The sequence below is a fragment of the Microcebus murinus genome, chromosome 6 (assembly GCF_040939455.1).
Source record: "Microcebus murinus isolate Inina chromosome 6, M.murinus_Inina_mat1.0, whole genome shotgun sequence".
Classification (NCBI taxonomy): domain Eukaryota; kingdom Metazoa; phylum Chordata; class Mammalia; order Primates; family Cheirogaleidae; genus Microcebus; species Microcebus murinus.
In genome coordinates, this window is record NC_134109.1 from 15,629,917 (window position 1) to 15,650,397 (window position 20,481).

The window sequence follows — 20,481 nt, forward strand, 5'->3', positions numbered from 1 at the left end:
ACTTTTATTATATTAAGAACAATATCTACCAATAAAATATTATGGATAACACAGATAAAATGAAATATCATGCACATTATATAGATTTCAAATACAGTTAACAAAAATGGCATTTTGAATTTCTGTGTATATAGAATCAATAGTTGCTGTCTCACTATACCAAACACAAATCCTTTTATATATAATGTATTCATTTTTGTTATAGATTTATGCTAATGAGAAATGAAGTTGGAGGTTTAAATTTGGCACAGAAAGTTCACATTTGCACATTTTTACCTTTGGCTGAAAGAATTTTATTATAGTGAGCAGCCATGTGATTCTTGACCAGCTGAAGAGTGCTTAGTCTGAGAGAAGAGGAGTCAGTGCAAAAAGCTAAAAATTAAAACATATTTAATCATTATATATTTAAAATTAATATAAAAATCATCACAAGATAAACAAGTTCCTGATTATCAAGTTCATTCTCATAAAATGTTCTGAAATTCAATCCCAGAGATATTGACATTATGACACTGTATAATGGTGAATATGTCCTAACCTTAATCTTGCACTGATAATTGCTAATGAGCTATTGACCACTTGGGTTCAAACCTTTCCAAGAGCAAGTTTTACAAGCCTGAAAGTCTGGGGAAGAGATTCTAGAATATCATTTATTATTACATTTACAAAGCTATTTCTTTTTGATAGCTCTCAATCCTGTAATTAAGAATGTTTAGCCACTTGTTTTATTATAAGATAATGTTACCACTGTTAATAATATAAAAAACTCCCATGGAGTTTGGGAGCTTAAATGAATCCCAAGCCCCAAAATGATATATACAAAGATTCTATTTTGAGAAGCAAATTTCTAACTTAAACCTGAAAACAAGATCTACAGATCAGTTTACTACATTCTTTTTAAAATACTAGGACTATCTTAAGATAAGTATTATCACATAGAAATTCCATGACAATAAACTCCTTGACCTCATACAAATTGTACAAAAGAATCTTAGAAATAGTTAGGCACTTATATGCTAGTGTATAAAATACAAATGTAAGCATAACTTTTTAAAACTGTTTTTGAGAAGTAATATATGCATGTGGTTAAAAAATACAACAGCTAAAAGAGCATATAGAGATTAAAAAAATAAGCGACTTTCTACCCTGACCTTTAGTCTCTCCTCCCAGAAATGTTACTTTTTTATTCATCCTTCCAGGTAAACTCTATGCATAATATAAGCATATACTATAATTATGAGCTTGATATTTCTACTACTAAAAGCATTTATTGAATGGGTACCATTTGCCGTGCATTGTTCTAAGCTCTTTAAATGTATAAACTTATCTAGTCATTATTACCATCATTTAATAGAGGGGAAACTGAGGCACAGAGATATGAGTTAGGTCTTCAAGGTCACATTGCTGATAATGGATGCAGTATGGATGTCAACCAAGGTAGCCTCATACTTACAACCACTATACCTATACCAGCTCTGTACATGTTTGTTTTTTAAAAAAAGTTAGCAAACTTTACATATTGTTCTTCTTCCTGCTTTTCTATGGATGTCTATTTTAAGTCCAGTTACAAATTTTTATTTAAAAATTATTTTTCAAAGTTTATGATTCTGTGTATATATACACACACACACACGTTATGTGTGTATCACATTCTAATACAAGAAATAAGGAAGATAACAGAAAATGTGATCCTTCCTTGACATTTGGAGGTAACAGTATATCAGATTTTTCATGCAAATAAGGAAAAAAAGGTATTTGATTATTTTGCCTAAAAACCCTGACTCACACTTTTAACCTATAATTATGAAAATTTATTTTAAAACCTATATTAAAATTTTACCTTGAAGGCTTTAAAATACAAAAACATCACAGGACCTAGAAATCCAGTTGGATAAAGAAGCCCGTAAGTGTTTGCTCATGATGTAAAATGCATTACTCAAGTGCTCTTTTTCTCTGCACAGCTTTTCCTTTTCAGCACTTGTGTCTTTAACATCTGCAATCACTATTTTAACAAGGCAGGCATACCTTAAACCAGGGAAATCCCCTGGCAAAAGCAGAGCTGGGCTGCAGTGGCAGCAGGGGCTGGGAGGCAGCCAAGCCCGCGTCCAGTGCACAAGAATAGACTGAAATCATAGACTCCAAAATTCTCTAATCTTGAGAATTCCTATAATATTTATTAATAATTATAATAATATGAAGTTTAAATATTCATTAAATGAAGTAGTTTTTTCATCATGTCATACAATTTGTAAGTAAAGGAAACAATCTTTTAACAAAGTTACCATTTTAAATACCTCACTTACCATTACTTTTGGTGCTCAAGTGTCCTTTAAATAGGCAGGGTGGACCATATCTGGGAAGGACAGAGGTTGCTCTGACTTTTAACAACAAAAAGAAAACCATGAATCAGGATAAATGAAACACAACTTTCACAGTACAACAGTATTGAATACTTTAAAAATAAATTTATCTTTAACTACCAGAGTCATCTAATTTTTATTCAATCATATTACTAACCAGCAATGATATATCAAAAATTCTGTAGCCATAGATAAAATTTTCTCTTTTAAGAAAATAAGTTATTTTCAATTGTACCTTGAGACTTTTATGTACTTATTTATTTTTGTAGAGACACGGTTTTGCTCTTTCACCCAGACTGGAGTATGGTGGTACAATCATAGCTCACCGTAACCTCAAACTCCTGGCTCAAGAGATCCTCCTGCCTTGGCCTCCCAAAGTGCTGGGATTATAGGCATGAGCCACAGCACCAGGTGGAGATTTTAGTTTCACTGGGTAAAATGATAAATACAACAATTATACCATTTGATACACACTGACTTTATTCTGTACACCACTGACCTACTAGATTTTAATTGTTTTGAAATATAATATAGCTGAGATTTTGAGTTAATACTTACATATTAACTACTTCAGTTAATCACAGGCTAGTCTGTCCTTAAAAATAATTTTAAGATAGTAATTTTCTCACAAAGTGAGTAAATTATAAATTATATATTACTATTAAATATGTATAAAATAAATATATATTAGCCTATTAAGTATGGAATGTCTGATTTCCTTAAGTCCTAAGTTTGACAGTTGATATCTCTGACAATTCACTTTGACAGTTTTTTTTTTATAATGAAGGTCCATCATCATTCTTTCAAACACATGTTTCGTTTGTGATTATCTTTCAATTTTTTTTTTAGAGCAATTTTTTGTGAAACCATGGGTAGGTCAAAAATGTGTGTTATTTCTGAATATGAGTTCTGTTGTGGAACCAACACAGCGCAGACAGCTCGAAATATCAACAAAGTGCTTGGGAAGGATGTGGCTAATGAACGCACAGTACGTTTATGGCTTGAGAAGTTCTATTCTGGTGATTTTAATCTTGAAAATGAGCCATGTGGGTGACCTGAGACCAAGGTGGATAACGATGAGCTGAAAGCTGTAGTGGAAGTGAATTCATCTCAACCTATGGGTGAATTAGCAACAAGGTTTTACATTACTATTCCAAAACTATTGGACCATTTGAAACAAACGGACAAGGTAAAGAAGCTGGATAGATGAGTACCACATGAATTAGACAAGCATCAGAAGAGAGATAATCTCAAAGCTTGCCTTTCTTTGCTGTCATGACATGAAGGCAAACCATTTCCATACCATACTGTTATATGTGATAAAAAATGGATTCTTTTTGACAACTGCAAGCATTTGGCACAAAACATTTGGATAAAGATTAAGTGCCAAAACATAATCCAAAACCGAATATTCATCAAAAAAAAAAAAAAGAGCTAATGATGTGTGTTTGGTGATGCAGCACTGGTATTATTCACTACAGCTTCATGAAAACTGGTCAATTGATTACAGCGAATATCTACTGCAAGCAATTGGATAAAATGATGAGGATACTTTGTGATTCAGCAGCCAAGACTGGTCAACAGAGACAGGCCAATCCTAGACCACATCTTGCAAAAAACAACACTGCTCAAACTACAGAAGCTGGACTTGGAAACTCTCTGTCATCCACCATATTCACCAGACCTTGCACCAACGGACTACCACTTCTTCCAGGCTTTGGACCACTTCTTGCAAAAAAATATATTTAATTCTCAACAAGCTGTGGAAAATGCCTTTCACGATTTCATTGCCACTCACACTCCAGGCTTCTTTGCTGCTGGCATAAGCAAACTACCATTAAGATGGCAAAACTGTTTAGGCACATACTTTGATTAATTGTACTGCTTCTTGTTTGAGATATAATAAACTAAATTTTTGATTTGAAATCACACATTTCATATTTAATGACCTAATATATAAAATCAGAATTTGGTGATTAAAAGATTTATCTCATCTAATCCACTTACCTCTTGGCTTGGATCCTATCTAAACATCTAATGTTTAAAAACAATTCTAGCAATGGAAAACTTATTATTCTCCCTTAAAAGTAGAGTCTGATCTTTCACAGTGCATGGGTTGTTGGAAAATTAGATATAAACATTATAAAATAATTTCTTTCCCAAAATGTGACTGTGTTTTTAGTAGTGAGCTCCAAAATAGGAACAGAGTTGCAGAATTAAATGTAATTTAATATGCAAATATGAATACTATATCCCCAAGATGGAGATGTTTTAAGAGGGTGAAATGGCTAGTTTGCTATCAGGTAGACTATAAAGCTATAAAGGTGTGGTGATGACACATACAAAGTCTAGTAGAAATATGGATGACTAAAAATAGAAAAAGAGGTATTGAGTTAAGAGAACTAAAATCTAGGACCAGAGAACAAAACTTGCTAGAAAAGGCTAAAACAGAAAAATAATTTGTGATCAGAATATCCAAGAAGCTTCTTCTATATCACAGGTAAGAGAACAGGAAAGTAAAAAAAAAAAACTAAGTTATTTAAGACAATACAAGTCATGGTGATACCTTTTGATTAGGGGATAAAGATAGTCATGAAATTAGCATAGTTTCTATCAAGAAGGAAGGAAGTGTAAGACCTAAACATTAGAAAAGATACAGACTCTCAAGAAAACCTTATTTTTCCAGACAAAAAACTTTTTTGCTTGTCTAGAATTCACACATCTCTTTATCTAGAAATAGCACTTCAACTTTCCTTTGGGAAACTTCCCCTCCTCTACTCTTAGCCCAGGTGTTTCAAATTGAGCTGATCCCACTGTCAGGGCTGGGGATAAAACACAAATCTGGTCAGCTGTACTGACAGCATTCACAATGAACATTTGACCCAAGCCCAGCCATGAGATACACTCTTGGGATCCTTACTAGAACTATTAGGAAAGACACTATTGGTTCACTGAGCTCACTAAACCCAGTGTAGGATCTCAGCAAGCCTGGTATTGCTGGTGGCCATCCTGCACCATATAAGTGGAACCTCTCTGAGAAGGAAGCCTATACAGAGTAAAGTGGAACGAAGATAGAGATTCCTGGTAATATTGTTTGAAGCTCTACCAACCCTAGACTTTTCTTCACAAGAGCCAAAAAATCCTATTTTAACTTAAACCACTATGAGTTGAATTTCTTCATTTGTAATCAAACTGCTAATTTTTGAGTACTAGCGGTGCCAGGCACTATTCTAACCACTTTGCAGATATAAATTAATTTAATCTTTAAAATAATACTATGAGATAAATAATATCATTCTTCCCACTTGATAAATGAGGGTAACTGAAGCACAAAGAGATTACACTTACAATTTGCCCAATATTACACAACTACAAAGTGACAGATTTGGGATGTAAACCCTAGCATTTGGTTCCTGAGTCTTAACTATTACACTATCTTGGCCAATATAAATTGCTCAGTACTTGAACCATGCTTGAAGCTACTATATCATATAAAAAGAGACGAAGATATCTCAGCTGTATGTAGTTTATTTCCTCAAAATTCTATTCTAATGTATGTGTGTTTTTCACTATAAATCACAGAAAAAGGAAAAACAGGTATATTCAGAGACGTTTGAGAGAATGAAGTCAGAGACAATGAAAGAAAGACTAGAACTCAGTGATACTGCCTTGCATAGAACAAATCTCTTCCCCCTCCCCAAACCTGTGGGTGGTAGTATGAACATGGTATTTAAGATTTGCCCCTAGGTACCAATCCAGCTTCTCTTTAGTATAAGATGACGTTAAGAACCAAAATAGAACTTAGATATACCTTGTCTGTGTTCTCTTGTCTATTTACCTTCAAATGTACAGCAAGGCATATACACATTAGTTTCTAACATTCCTATAGACAAATGTCATATTTAAGCTGACAGAATTGAGGGGAGAAATAGACAATTCATCTTGGCCCTTTCACAGGCAGTTTCTGGTTCCTGCTTTGTTTCCTGTATACAGGTGACACTTTTCTGTTTCTTTGTGTGACTCATGATTTTTTTATTGATTTTTTTCGCCCATTTTAGGTAATATATTGTAGCAACTCTAGATATAGAAGCCTCTCTTGAGATTGTCTTCACTGTTGTTTGCTTATTTAATGACTTGGTAAAATTATTTAATGAAGTCTATTTCCTGAGGAATGTGAAAGCTCTGATGTCACCCCTCAGCAGTGAAGCTTTGAGCATGAGCACAGGCACACTTTCTCCCATGAGGTCTGAAGTCTTTGGAAGGAAGTTTCCCTTTCAAATTGTCCTTCCTAGAGTACTCTCTCAGCTGTAGAGTATCATTTAGAGTTTTCTTATATCTTTTAGTTACCTTTTGTGATAGTTTAACAATTCCTTGAACTTGTCTTATATACATCACTATATAGGTTCTATCTCCTGGTTGGACCCAGAACGAATGCTCGAATGAGTCAAGGAAAAGTAGCCTCAAACCAAATGCAAGGAAAAAGAACACCATCCTCTAACTATTAGGACTAAAATCCTGTCCAAGTGATTGAAGGTTTAGTAAGGTAGTGAAATTCATCAGCATATGAGAACAGCCCAGTTTCCCACAAAATTTGATTTTACTAAGATAGCCAGAAGGAAGTCCACTGAGGAAGAAAAGGTAAAGTTGCTTCCTGTGGCAGAGTTTCTCAGGAATGGTAGAGATTTGGGAACCTGACTGCCATTATTAAGTGTCCCTACAGGACCAACAAATGAAAAGAAAAATATATTTTTCAAGCTACTTTCAGTTATTTATACTAATAGGTTGGCTTCTCTCCTTGTCTCCCGAAAGGTCATTGATAATAGAGTGGATGGTAGTTTGATAATCTCAATATTTTCTTCCCCTTCCCCCATAAATTAGAAACACCTTTCAGATTATCTAGTCCAAGCCTCCATTTCAAAAATTACTAAAACCCAGGGAGGTAAAAGGACTTGCTGAAGATTACCTAGTTAATAGCAAACAAAGATTACAAATAAGCCAGTATTTTTCAGGCTGGTGCTCTTTCTACTATACCATTATTCAGAAGGTTTGCCTTACAAAAGAATGTCTAAAATGTGCTTACAGTAAGAAAGTGACAAAAGATAATTTTTTCTTTGTTGTAATATTTTATGCTCTGAAAAAACCAAAAGTAACCTCCTAATGAAATCTAAGAAATTTATTTTCAATTAAAATTATTTTAGCTTTGGCTAAAATTTATGGTTTCTTATTAACAATTGATGTCATATGAGAACTACCCGCCCCCAGATATTTGTTGACTATTACATTTATTTAAAAAATTTTAAGTTGATAATATATCCTAAAAATGAAGCTAATTACATTGAGTAAGTTATAAAAAATATAAACCTTTTTACATTTGTCATGAACCTAATTTTAAAAATAACTCAATAAACAAATGCTAAGAACTAAGTCTATGATTTAAATTTTACAAATATCCTCTTTCTATGCCCTTCTTTCCCATGGGATACTAAGTAAATAAACTGACTTTGGGTTTTACCTTCCATACCTGGATTCAAAGCCTGTTCTGCTGCTGTGTCCTTGACAAGTTATTTATGATCTTTGTTTTAATTTACTGTGAAATAAGGATAATACTCATTTAACAAGATGTTTCTGTACATTAAATAAGATAATTTGGAAATAGTTCCTGGTACAAAGCAAGGGCTTAATGTTAGGTTATGTGTAAAAATTCTAAGAACATAAAAGCGTTTTAGTCTGCTTTCTCTAAAACTTACATTGGTAAAGTGTCAGAACATAACGGTTTGCTGATCAATGGATAGTTATCTCCTACATTGAGAATAGCACTTATTTTGATCAATGATTACATAATAAAGACACATTCCTATTCAACGCAAGACTTACTTCAAGGAATCATCTAGCAGCTTGATTTAAAGATACTCTTTTAAATAGATTAAGAACACTGACTCGGGAGAGGGAGTCTAAAGATTGCCTTATTTAACGTGAGAAAAGAATGATATTAATACTTGCTCAGAAAGTATGAAAATAAACTATTTGGATTGGGCCGATTTGTAGAGATTTAAGATTATACGGCCCCACCATGATGGCCACCTGACTCAATATTCAATCAAGAACAGGTGTACACAGTGATTATGGATTAGTCCTTTGTTGCTAAAACTAGTCTGCTGATCACCACCACCACACCAACTGGAAACTAACTAACTAGAAATGCAAAATCTCAGCCCCTACCCTCACCAACAGACCTATTGAATCATAATCTGCATCTTAACATGATTCCAAGGCGCTTCCCACTCACACCACGTAAAGGTACAGAAGCACTGGTTAGTCAGTAGTTTTAGAGAGAATTAGCTACTAGATGAGGAATTTCCTATTTACTGAGTATTTATAATGTGCCTGCTACGTATTATCTGCATTTAATCCTCAAGAACTGTATGGCATGGGTATTTGACCCTCACTTTCAAGAGATGAGGAAACTGAAGGTCGTCTCTATTGAGAGCAGCGGGGTTTGTACTTGGGCCAAGAGTGGTCTGACTCCCAAGACTAAACCTGGTTCCTGTGCCTCAGAGCTACCAGGACAAGAAAGGGTGCACGACCCCAAAGTTCAGAAGACTGGGCCTCCCGGTGCCAGGGAGGCAAGTTCAGGGCAAAGAAGCAGGCCTGCCAGCCTGGCAAGCAGGGCCTCTTCCAGTGCGCAGGCCTTGGGCAGCTCGGGACAACAACTGGGGTAACACTAGAGACGAAGCAGGGCCCCCCCTGGAGCGCTCCGGCCGCGGCCTCGACCCAGGCTGCCCGGACCCGAGGCCTGGAGCGCAAGCCGCCGCGAGAGCTGCCTTTTACCTCTCCGGCTGCCATCCATGCTTAATCTTCCTGCAGCCGACGTAGGGACACACTGGGTCCCCTTCCGTCCTTCCCTTGGCCGCCCCAGCCCCTGCAGCTGCAGATTGGCGAGGAGCAGGCGGTGGGCGGCAGCGGCCCCCGGAGACCGTCGCCAGGCCGGTTGCTAAGGGCCTGTCTCACGGCGCCGGGATTGTGACGTCATGGCGCAGGGGACGTGCGCTCCCGCAGCCCCGCCCCCGGGGTACCCAGATGCGAGAGGAGAGCAGTTGCGGATGGAGGGACTGGGTGGGGAAAGTGTCCGGAGAGTCAGTCTATTGCTCTGGGATCTTGCCAGTCGTCTGTAGAGCGGCGTCCAGTCAGGAGCCCCGCCACCAGCACCTGGCAGGCTTTGTCCCTGCGGGAAGACCGGGCAGAGGAGGTGGTCTCGTCTGGCATTCACATCCCGTGCGTCCCGGAAAAAAGTCAAGCACAAATGTTAGTTGAGGTCAGCGTAACATTTAACCAGTTCCAAATAATTAAGATTTCAAAGCAGTCCGTGAACTTTTGGGTTAGTGGAAATCCTGGCAATGAAAAACATCTACATGTTTACATCTTAATTCTTAACCTTAATAATCAGTTTGACACAGAAGCCATGTCAACCTTACACACACAAAAATACTTCTGTAAGGACATCTCCCTAGCAACTGCCTGTCCAACCTTGAAGTGACACACCCTTGTTATTGATCCATGTAGTCAAGAATAATTATCTCTAAACAATTCGGGAATTCTCTTTATTAAAAAAACAAAACAAAACAAAAAAAACAACTTCATTTTCCTTTACTTCCATAAATACACTCATAGTTTACTATGGCATGAGTGTTCCCATTGTATTGTGTTCCCATTGTATTTTGGAATGGGCACATTCCAAAATAAGTATCATTTCCTTTTAGAGAATCTCCTTCCCTGTTACTTAGGATGACAAAAAATGATGCTACTAACTTTGTAGTTATAAGGATTAATATGTACAGTGCCTGGCAAGTAAAAGGAAGTATTCATCAAATGTTAGCTCTTTCTCTTCTAAGACTTGTCTCAGAAGCGCTGGGGTATCAGGGAATTCAGGCTGGAGGAAGTAAGTCAGAAACCCTATAACAAGGACAGGGGAATAAACCAGAAACTCAATTATAGTAACACCCTAACCCCTGGTTCCCTAAGACCTAGGCCAGGGAGAAAACTAGATTCAAAATCTGAGGAATGTGGAAGTGTACATGTGATGGCTCTGTGGTCCCAACAACAAAAGTCATTTAGAAGAATACAGGGACACAGAGTCAGATGTTACCCACAGAACAAAAACTCTTTCCTACCTACTGTGGATTGCTTGAAATCCATTTCTAAGTTCATGAAGCTTTTTATTCCTGCTATTAGCAGCTAGAAAATACTTTGCATATGATAGGCCTCTAGTAAGCATTTGTTAAATTGAATTAGAACTAAAGCTTAAAGGGCAACACCCCTGGGAGAAACAACGCGGTGAATTGATTCACACAAAGGTAACGCCAGCTCCTCTTATAAAAGTAGATTTTAGAGGCCAGGCACAGTGGCTCACACCTAAGTAAGGTGAGCCACTAGGTGACAAGTACTTGTAGTCCTGGCTACTTGAGAGTCTGAGGCAGGAGCATCACTAACTTGGGAGTTTGAGGCTGCAGTGAGTTATGATCACACCACTGCACTCTAGCCTGGGTGAAAGAGTGAAACCCTGTCTGTAAAGAAAGAAAGAAAGAAATATAGAAAAAAAGAAAAGTAGATTTTAGGATGACAAGTAGATTTTGCTTCGAAGTAGGAAAGGGACCCCATGAATGAGAGCACAGCAGAATGAAGCCATCTTGATTTCATTATTTCTCTTTTAAGCATTTTATTCCAATTCTTTCAAGAATGTGTGCACATTCCAAAGGAACATAGAGTCTATTTCTCTCCAATTTTAGCAGCAAACACATTACCCTAAGTGTATCTAATTTGTCCTTTGTTTTTACTTTATGTATGTGAAAGAGAGAAGATCCTTTCTGGTTGCTATTTCCATGGAATAACCCATGATCATGGGCAGGTGCGCACAGCTGGTATAAGCTTATTATAGAGTCAGCTCCCAAGAACACCCTTTCATTGGTGGAATCATCACCAGCTGCAATGGCCTTGGAGAGTAGGCATTCTGAAGACCTTTTGTTGAATATATAAACATGAATTTCATGTTCAGAAATTATGCCAATGCTGTGTTTTTGTTATTGACATTTAAGAATCTATATATCTGTATTTTAGAAAGAAAAGCTTTGTCTTCCCTGGCATGTGTAAGCCAATTATTGGATCTCCCTTTTTGTCTTAGCTGACAGGAAGCTCAAAACTAAGATTTGTGCTGAGTTGTGATAATTATTAATAGCCTATTTTTCTATTTATCTCTTTAATTCTCTTTATTAGGAACTTGGCTTTTCTACTTCTTTTATTTCAATGGTTCAATTAGACCTCTGTTTTGGTGGGATAAGCTCTAAGCTCTTTGGAAATGAGGACATAAATAAAAGAAACTATATATTATACATACCATAACATATAGTCTGATACAAATAGTACATAGTTTATTATTTATTGTACTTTATGATACATTATTATTTTTATTGTTTTAAAAAATCATATGGGATGCTAAACATATTATTATACATTTAATATAATCTTTATAGATGACTATTAGTTTCACAATTCAGAGGATTCCTGGAATTTATGTTTGTCTGTTTGGAAAAAGATCTAATAAATTCAGTAAAAGCAATGAGAAACAAAAAGGTCAAGACAACTCTTTTCTATTTCTTGAGTTAATATGAGCATATTTTATTCCTTAAAGTCCCTGAAGGAAAAAAAATGAAGGAAATTTAGGGAATTTTAAAAATATATATGTACTAGGGCAGAGTCAAATAAATAGAAGTCAGTGGTGTATGTGTCCTTTGTGTTGATCTCAGGCTCAGACAAATCCCTTAGGTTGTGGTGACTGAACAATGCTTTGGGATTTGAGCTATTGACTATTTCTCAGCCATTCTCCAATCAAAATACTGTAAGCTATTGATTCATCTAATAACTGAATGAGAAAATAAAACTTCAGAGCTTGCTAGTATTAGTAATGGATTAATTTGCTGTTTGTCACTAGAGGGGGCTTTAGGAAAGTTTTAAGTGCCATTCCTGTGAGGAACACAGCTGTGCCAAGGTAGGATTTACCTACTAGTCTTTTTCAAGGACTGAAAGGTGCAACTGACAATCATTTTAAAAAGTGACTCCAAGGTAGAGCTTCTCCAGTTTATATATAATAAATAAATATATATACACACACACATGTACATACACATTGAGTTCTCTTTTGAACAGAGGAAAAAATTACTCTATCATCTAAAGGTCTGTAATGAATTTTAGAAAGTCATCATTACCAACCTATGCATTGATTTTTCTTAATTTTATTGTTAAAAGCAGGAGAGTCCAGGAATAACCATAATTCTCTATAAGGCAATAAACGCCTAATGGTATTACAGAGAGGAAAAAGAGAGTAATAATGGGATATACTGACCCCCGTGACCATTTTGAGTTCTTTTAAAGAATAGAACTCTGATATCTGAATACAAATATAATCTTGTCCATAGAAAATGATTATTCTAAGAACTGTAAAACCACAGAGGGTTTTTGTTGCACTTTTTAATATGCTTAATTCCATACTTTATTTTCATTTTTCCTACAGTTGAAAAGTACACAAAATTGTGATTCTGGAGGTAGCTTTGCTAGCTTCTTTTTACTAACGGAAGATTCACTCCTATTGTGACCCTTTGGCTAAGGCAGCTGAGATTACAGATGTTAGGTCCACTAATAACTGCCACAATCCTTCATCTTGCCACTTTCCCCCAGCTGTGCTCTTTAAATCTTTTCGTCCAATTAAGAGAACAAGTGTGCATGAACAGAACTTAATCATTCTGTGGTTACTAGGTAACCTGTCCCCATAGTTTAAGAAGGACATTTTACCTATTTTTCCACTGCCAATCAATTGCCACAACAATACATTAGGGAGGATGCTCACCCTAAAGGTTTGATAATCTCCACCGAATGCATTCCCTGTTTACAAGTGGCTTCACCATTGAACACAAAGCAAAAAAACACATACTCTGTTCATCTATCCTGATGATATTTTTTCAACCTAAAAAACAGAGTCTAGAGTTTGAACAATTAATGAATTTCTGAAATGAAGCTCTTAATAGATGCATCTGTGATTCACAAACTGCTACACATAAATCAATTTTAAAAACTGGGATTTCTACAAGTTACCAATGAAAACCATTCTTCTTCTTTTTTTTTTTTTTTTTTGGTGACAATGTCTTACTCTGTTGCCCGGGCTAGAGTGCCATGCGTCAGCCTAGCTCACAGCAACCTTAAACTCCTGGGCTCAAGCAATCCTTCTGCCTCAGCCTCCCAAGTAGCTGGGACTACAGGCATGTGCCACCATGCCTGGCTATTTTTTTTTCTATATATTTTTAGTTGGCCAATTAATTTATTTCTATTTTTAGTAGAGATGGGGTCTCACTCTTGCTCAGCCTGGTATTGAACTCCTGACCTTGAGCTACTCGCCGGCCTCGGCCTCCCACAGTGGTAGGATTACAGGTGTGAGCCACCATACCCAGCCGAAAACCATTCTTTAATGGTACCCTACCTAGTGTTTCTAAGGGACTTCAATCTCCACTCTAGTCATTTTTTAGTTCTTTGTCTTTCTGGATGTCTGCCTGTAATATACTCAAATACTTTAAATTATTAGGGTGAATGACATGAAATTGCAATTTTTATAACTAAAAAATGGTGTAATATAGATAATATCATTTGGGTCTACTTAATAATTTAAAGTATTTTAAGAACACTACTAGAAACTTAGATTAAATTTAGACCACATTAATTATTTCTTTAGAATATTTGAGCAAGTCAGCTTAGAAAATGGAGGTGGGAGTGGTTCTTGACACCCTCAGATATATTCAATCTATGACCTAATTAAATCAAATATAAGCTGTCTCGATAAGGTTTCTCCTTGAATGCTTCCATTTCCTTGTCTGCAAACAATTACTCAGTGTTCGTTATGTTTTTAAACAAAATCCAAATTGCCCAATGGTATGAAACTGTGTTGTGAAAGCAATTTCTGGTTATGTAACATTAGGTGTCCGCTGAAGTTTATACCCATGGGCAACCTTAGATGAAAGAAAAACATTGAGGTCAAGAAGTAAATATAGGAAGTATTTCCCATGGTGAGAGCACAGCCTAGACAGAAACTTTGGTGGTGGTCTGGGCATGGACAGACTTCTTCTGTGTGTCATTTATAACATGCAGAGTGGATGGTTACATAAGATAAACAAGGTAGAACAAGTGATGCTTCTAGCTTCCTTAATTCACTTTTTAAACAAGGCTGGAAGTAAGCAAATGTTTTCACTTGTCTGTCAGAAAATTTAGGGACAGGAAGATGCCAGAGATCACTAAGTAAAAATTCTCATCTTGCAGAAAAGGCTAGTGGAGCCCAAAGAAGATAAGTATTAGCTTACACAACTCGGTTTTCTGACTCCTGATTTAGTGCACATTCCACTACATCAGGAAATAGGCAGCAAAACTATTATTTCAGTGACTTTCGTTATGCATGATCACTCTCTTATGCATCTGCTACCCAAAATAATGAGAAAATGATTTTCATATGTAATCATGGACATATAAAATGGGAAAGGTAAATGAGAGTTTATGTCTTTCCTCTTAGGCAAACCTGTACCTAAGCTGTCCTAGATAAATGAGAACATGTATCTTTTACAGTCATGTTTTTTTCCTGAGAGATCAACATGTATTATTCTTCCCACAAGAAATAGAGCACAGTTGAGTCCAATTTTTATTTTACCCTGGAGATGATTACTTTACCATAATCCAAGGAGATTGTCATTCGCCTTGAGTTTAAGAAAATTTTACACTGGAAAGTTATCCCTCAGAAAGGGCAGCTTCTCTTTTTCAAGGATGGCTAAAAGAATAACACCACTGACTTCCTGCACATTAAAAACTGCCACGTTATTTCAACCAATATTAATGGACACCTGCCACGTGCAAGGCTATTTCACTCCCATTTCCTCTCATATTCTACAGGACAACAGTACTTTCTCTAGTTCGTTTACAACCCTTTCAGTGGTCCTCTGGGCTTTTACCTGTTTTCAAGAGAATGGCTGGAAGCTGGGTGTCTATAGGGGTAGTGTAAATAAAGTGTCAGGTAACACAGAACAGCCATTAAGTGTGCATTGGAGTCAACCTGCTTTGAATCTTAGCTCTGCTGTTTCCCAGCTGCGGGACCTTTACCAAGGGCCTCATTCCCACGACTGTTGTGAGAAGGACAAGAGGTGACATGTGTGAATAGTTTACAGTGGGTGTTTGGCTGCCATAGTTTGGGTTGATGATGAGACAAGGACCCAAGTAAGTACAAGTAGTTTATTTAGGAGGTGATTCTAAACGAACACCAGTAGGGGGACACAGAAGTCAGACAGAAAAGAGAAAGAAGCCCCAAACGGGGTGCTTGCTGTCAAGCAAGTTTCCACTATGGGCAACTGGCGCTGAATCCCACAGGGAAACTCTGGGAGACAGTAGAGAACACCGCAGCTATCCTACCTGAGGTGGGGGTGAGGAGCTGGGGTATTTACTCATCACCTACCAGCAGGACTTGTGTAAGGGCTGCTAGGGGCCTTGGGTGGCCAATTCCCTGGCCTTCTGACCTGCCCCATAAGCAGCTAAGTGGGCTTCAGTGTGGTCAGAGGAAGCGCTAAGCACTAGGCCCAGGTGTGTGCGCTGTTGGAAGTTGGGACTGGCATGAAGTAGCCAGGACTGAGGAGACGTGGGCAGGGGGATCATCGGTGGTGTCTGCTGCCCTGGCAACAGGGCCATTCAACACACACTTACTCTTTGTATTTTTAAATATATTATTAAATAACTTTTCAGTTTTTCTCACACTGACTACGGCTGGCACAGAGAAGGCGTTTGCTGTGAAAACCTGTTGTTTTTGTCTTCCTAATACCTTTATCCTTTTCTTCTTTTGGGAAGCTCATCCCATTTCCTGTGGGTGATACTGTCTCCATCTTCCCTCCTTCCCAGGTCCCTCTTGTTTCCTACTACTCTACTATGACAGGAAGGAAGGCGAAATGTGCTGTGAGACAATACTCCCAGCCAGTTGGCTACAGAGGTTGATTCAAGGTGGGTGTGGGTCCCTCTCAGCATCCTCTATGGGACTTAGCTGCTAGAGCGATTGGTATCGACTTTTTCTGCTGGGATATGAGTTCTGGGCTGTTGGTGGCTGTCTTGCTCCCTGTGGAAAGCGTGTGTCCAACATGTGAGAGAAAGAGAGACAGAGAACACATCCGGAGACATTATTTTATCCCAAAAATACAACTCTGGTTGAAGTGAGCTATGCCTCTGAGCCCATCAGTTTATAAGAGTGATAAATTCTTTGCTGTCGCAATGAAAGAGTTCTAACTGACAGAGCATTTAATATATATTTGTAGTATTCCATACACCAAGATTCTAAGACTTAACACATCACCTGCCAAAGTAAGTTCCCAAGTAGTTGTAAAAGCTGCTTAGCAACATGTTGGAGGCAGGTAGGTACTAGCAGTGTCACTATACCCCAAAACATCCTTCCTCTCATTTGAGGTTTTGGCATTTCATGTTATTGCTCAATCCCAGCATTAACTAACTTTGAATTAAGTTATTCCCTTTGCAATTCTTTCAATTCTTTCAACTGCATCAGGGAGAAAGTCTACGTTTGATCCCAATATGGCTTTGGTACCCCACACCCTTGCCAATCTCCCTTTCTAACAAAGATCAAAGCTCAGTCTCAGGTCGCAGTGTCTAGATGACATTTGGGAGTGTCGTCTTTCCTGTGCTTATTTATGGCAATTGCTACAGTAGTTCCTCCTTATCCGAGGTTGCACTGCCTGAGGTTTCAGCTACCTGCAGTCAGCCATGCTCTGAAAATATTAAATAGAAAATTCCAGAAATAAACAATTCATCAGTTTTAAATTGTATGCCATTCTGATTAGCATGATGTGCTCTGTGCCATCCTGCTCCTTTTAGCCCAGGACATGAATCTGTCCTTTGTCCAGCGTCTCCACGCTGTCTACGCTCCCTGCCCATGAGTCACTTAGAATTCTGTCCTCTTGGTGACCGACCATCTCACATCATCGCAAGCAGAAGGGTGAATACAGTGCAATAAGATATTCTAAGAGAGAGAGAGAGAGAGAGAGAGAGAGAGAGAGAAAAGAGAGACCTCATTCACATAACATTTATTACAGTATATTTATTGTTAGGATTGTTGTATTTTATTATTGTTACTGTTGTTAATCTCTTGCTATGCCTAATTTGTAAATTAAACTTCATCATAGGAATGTATGTACAGGAAAAGACATAGTGTATATACGGTATGGTACTATATCCACAGTTCCAGGCATCCTCTGGGGGTCTTGGAACACATTCCTGTGGCTAAGGGAAGATGACTGTACTGCTTTTCCAGTTGTGATGGAGTCACAATTTCTTTTAAAAAGATGGTTAATTTTAAAAGTGAGTAAACTCAAAGATAAACCAGTATGAATGGTATAACAGTATGGTGAAGGTCATATAGGTGATACTTAGAACTCTTGGGAATTGCTTGCTTAATATAATGGTATTCCTGCTTCCATTGGGAGAAAAGAAGGAATAGACCAGAGTCCACTCAGATTTGCACAGGCTGATTCGCTGATGTGAATTTTGACTAAAGGACAAATTGGTTTATTGAGGGAGGAGTCTCGATTCAGTTGGGGGTGAAAACACAGAACACTTTGGTTTTTTTCCCCAATCACTGCTTTCAACTCTGTTCTAAGGAAGTCCCCTGCCCCTGGGTGGCAGGGGCTCTTAACACTTTGGCCTGATTCCTTAGCTTTCTGTCATTTTCAGTCATGAAAAGTTACCTTCAGTTTTTAAGACTCAGCCCTGTTTATTTAAAAAATTTAACCTTTTTTTCAGGTCCAAAGCTCTTGTCTTCCCTTCCCCTCCCCCAGCACTGGCTAGTCGAGTGGGTTCCAGTGGCTGGTGTTGGAGGTGGCATGACCTGCTTTCACACAACCTGCCCTGTGCCTACCTCATGCACAGGTTCTTCTGATGCTGAGCTGGGGAAGAAAAAGGAACAAGGAAGAGCTAGCTCCTTCTTTGACTTGTCTTGACTTAGCTCTCAGGGGTGGTCCAAACTGTTCCTGTCTAAAGGCTCAAGTGGTGGCTCCAACATGCTCATCTGACGGCAGCTCAGTGCTGAGTTTCCCCAGATGTTGGGAATATGTTGCAAGATTTGACTCCAAATAAATGTCCTCTGGCTGTATCATTCCCCACTGCTTGAATACATCTGCCTCTTTGACCCCTGTTGCAGTAATCCCCAGTCCGAATACAGGCCCCATACTCGCAGACTTGCAGGGGTGTGTGGGACCCTTTCCTGTACTTCTTGGGAACTGGAATTTTGGGAGTTGCACATTGAAAAAAAAATGAGCTGCCCCTCTCAGTCTGGCCACCCTCCATCGTGCCTTGTCTCTTTAATTCAACCCCCCTCTGCCTGGATCATAGGGGCAGGTGAGCAGGTCTACTCGCTAACATAGACATTTAACCAGGGAGTGGAATCCGAATTCCACTCCCTGGTTAAATGTCTACTTGGGATCCCATTGTGTACTTGGGATGCCTTCTGGTAGGCATCGCAAGTACACAATGAATGATTCTCTTGGGACCTGTCTCTCTTGATTTCCAAGAGGGGATGAAGATTTCCCCTTCCTGATGACACAGACGAAAGGCAGAGAATGATTTCTAATAAGTGATGCTCCCACCAAAAGGCGATTTCTTCCTTTTACTTTAATTATCCTCATGTTTTCTTATTGGTGAGTGTAGACAACTAAGTAATGGCCACCCAAAGACATCAGATCCTACTCCCTGGAACCTGTAAATGTATCATATAAGGTAAAAGGGTCTTTGTAGATTTGATTAAATTAAGGATCTTGAGATGAAGAGATTATCCTAGATTATCTGGGTGGGCCCTAAATGCAACCACAAGCATCCTTATAAGAGAGGCAAAGAAAGATTTGATGGACAAGCAGAAGAAAAGGTGGCGTGAAGATGGAAGCAGAGATTGGAATGATGCAATCTCTAGCCAAGGGATGCCAGCAGCCACCAAAAGCTAGAAGAAGAAAGAAATGGATTATCTCACAGAACATCCAGAGGAGCATGACCCTACTGATGTCTTGATTTTGGCCCACGAATACCCATTTCAAATTTTCATCCTCCAGAATTATGACAGAATAAATTTTCATTGTGTTAAACCACCCCGTTTGTGGTGATTTGGTATAGCAGTCATAGGAAACTAATATACTAATGTAGTAGGACACTTTTTGCTGAAATGATGCCTCTCGGTGACTATATTCAAGACAGGCATTTTCTCAGAAAAAACCATGTGGGTTATGATGAAGATTTGTTGCTTGGCCAAACTTTAGTCAGAACCTTATCCTAGGCCCATCTTGGAAAATCCAGTTTTAACAAAAAATTCCTGCTAAGTCAGTTTAGCAAGAATCCCCTCCCCGAGCTCGCTAGCTGATCACCCTCAGCATCTGATGAGGTTCCTCATCCTTCCCATCCCCCAGTTGTCCGGTCACCCTGGCCCATCTTCAGCAAGAATCTCGTGAGGTCAGTTTAGCCAGAATCCCCCTTACCCCTGATGTTTCCTGTTAGTAATTTTCATCCACTAACCTCACCCTGTTCCTGGGCTATAAATTCTCACTTGCCCATGCTGTATTTGGAGTTGAGCCCACTCTCTCTCCCCTGCTGTGAGACTCCCACGCAATGACCCCTATACCTATTGCAATAGTCCTAAATAAAGTCTTCCTTACTATGCTTTAACAAGTGTCATTGAATAATTTTTTTCTTTAATGGTACCTACCACTTTTTGTTTTGCTAGTGTGTCGGTCACAATTCAGGGAGCCCAGGGGGGGAAAAATCTCACTAAGCAATTTATACCATTTTGTTCCAAAACTATTAACTCTTAGCATGGCCATTAAAAAACCCCCAAATCTTGCTTTTCTACACAATTGATAATGTTGGTTTTCATTTATATATAACAGAAGATTCTCTTGCAAGTTATAGTGGGGCCAATGATTTGCTTCTAACACAGTATCTATTTTCCCTTATGTAATAAATGCACTCCCAATTTTTAGGTGGGCCATATGGAGTCAAAACTACATTTTCATTC

At 38.2% G+C, this 20,481-nt stretch overlaps 1 protein-coding gene across 2 annotated transcripts in view; it reads right to left on the bottom strand.

Annotated features, from left to right (window-relative positions):
- Positions 1-9,350, bottom strand: part of SPATA7 (spermatogenesis associated 7) — a 45,674-nt gene extending 36,324 nt beyond the window's left edge. The window contains exons 1-3 of one of the 2 annotated variants that reach the window (XM_020285578.2): positions 9,189-9,350; positions 2,304-2,378; positions 277-372 (exon numbers count right to left, since the gene is read on the bottom strand). In XM_020285578.2, the coding sequence (XP_020141167.1) occupies positions 277-372; positions 2,304-2,378; positions 9,189-9,207 (190 nt within the window). In that variant the 5' untranslated portion in view covers positions 9,208-9,350. The remainder of the gene's footprint in view (positions 1-276; positions 373-2,303; positions 2,379-9,188) is intronic. The other variant, XM_076003803.1, reaches the window with a different exon arrangement.
- Between the last annotated feature and the right edge of the window lie 11,131 nt (positions 9,351-20,481).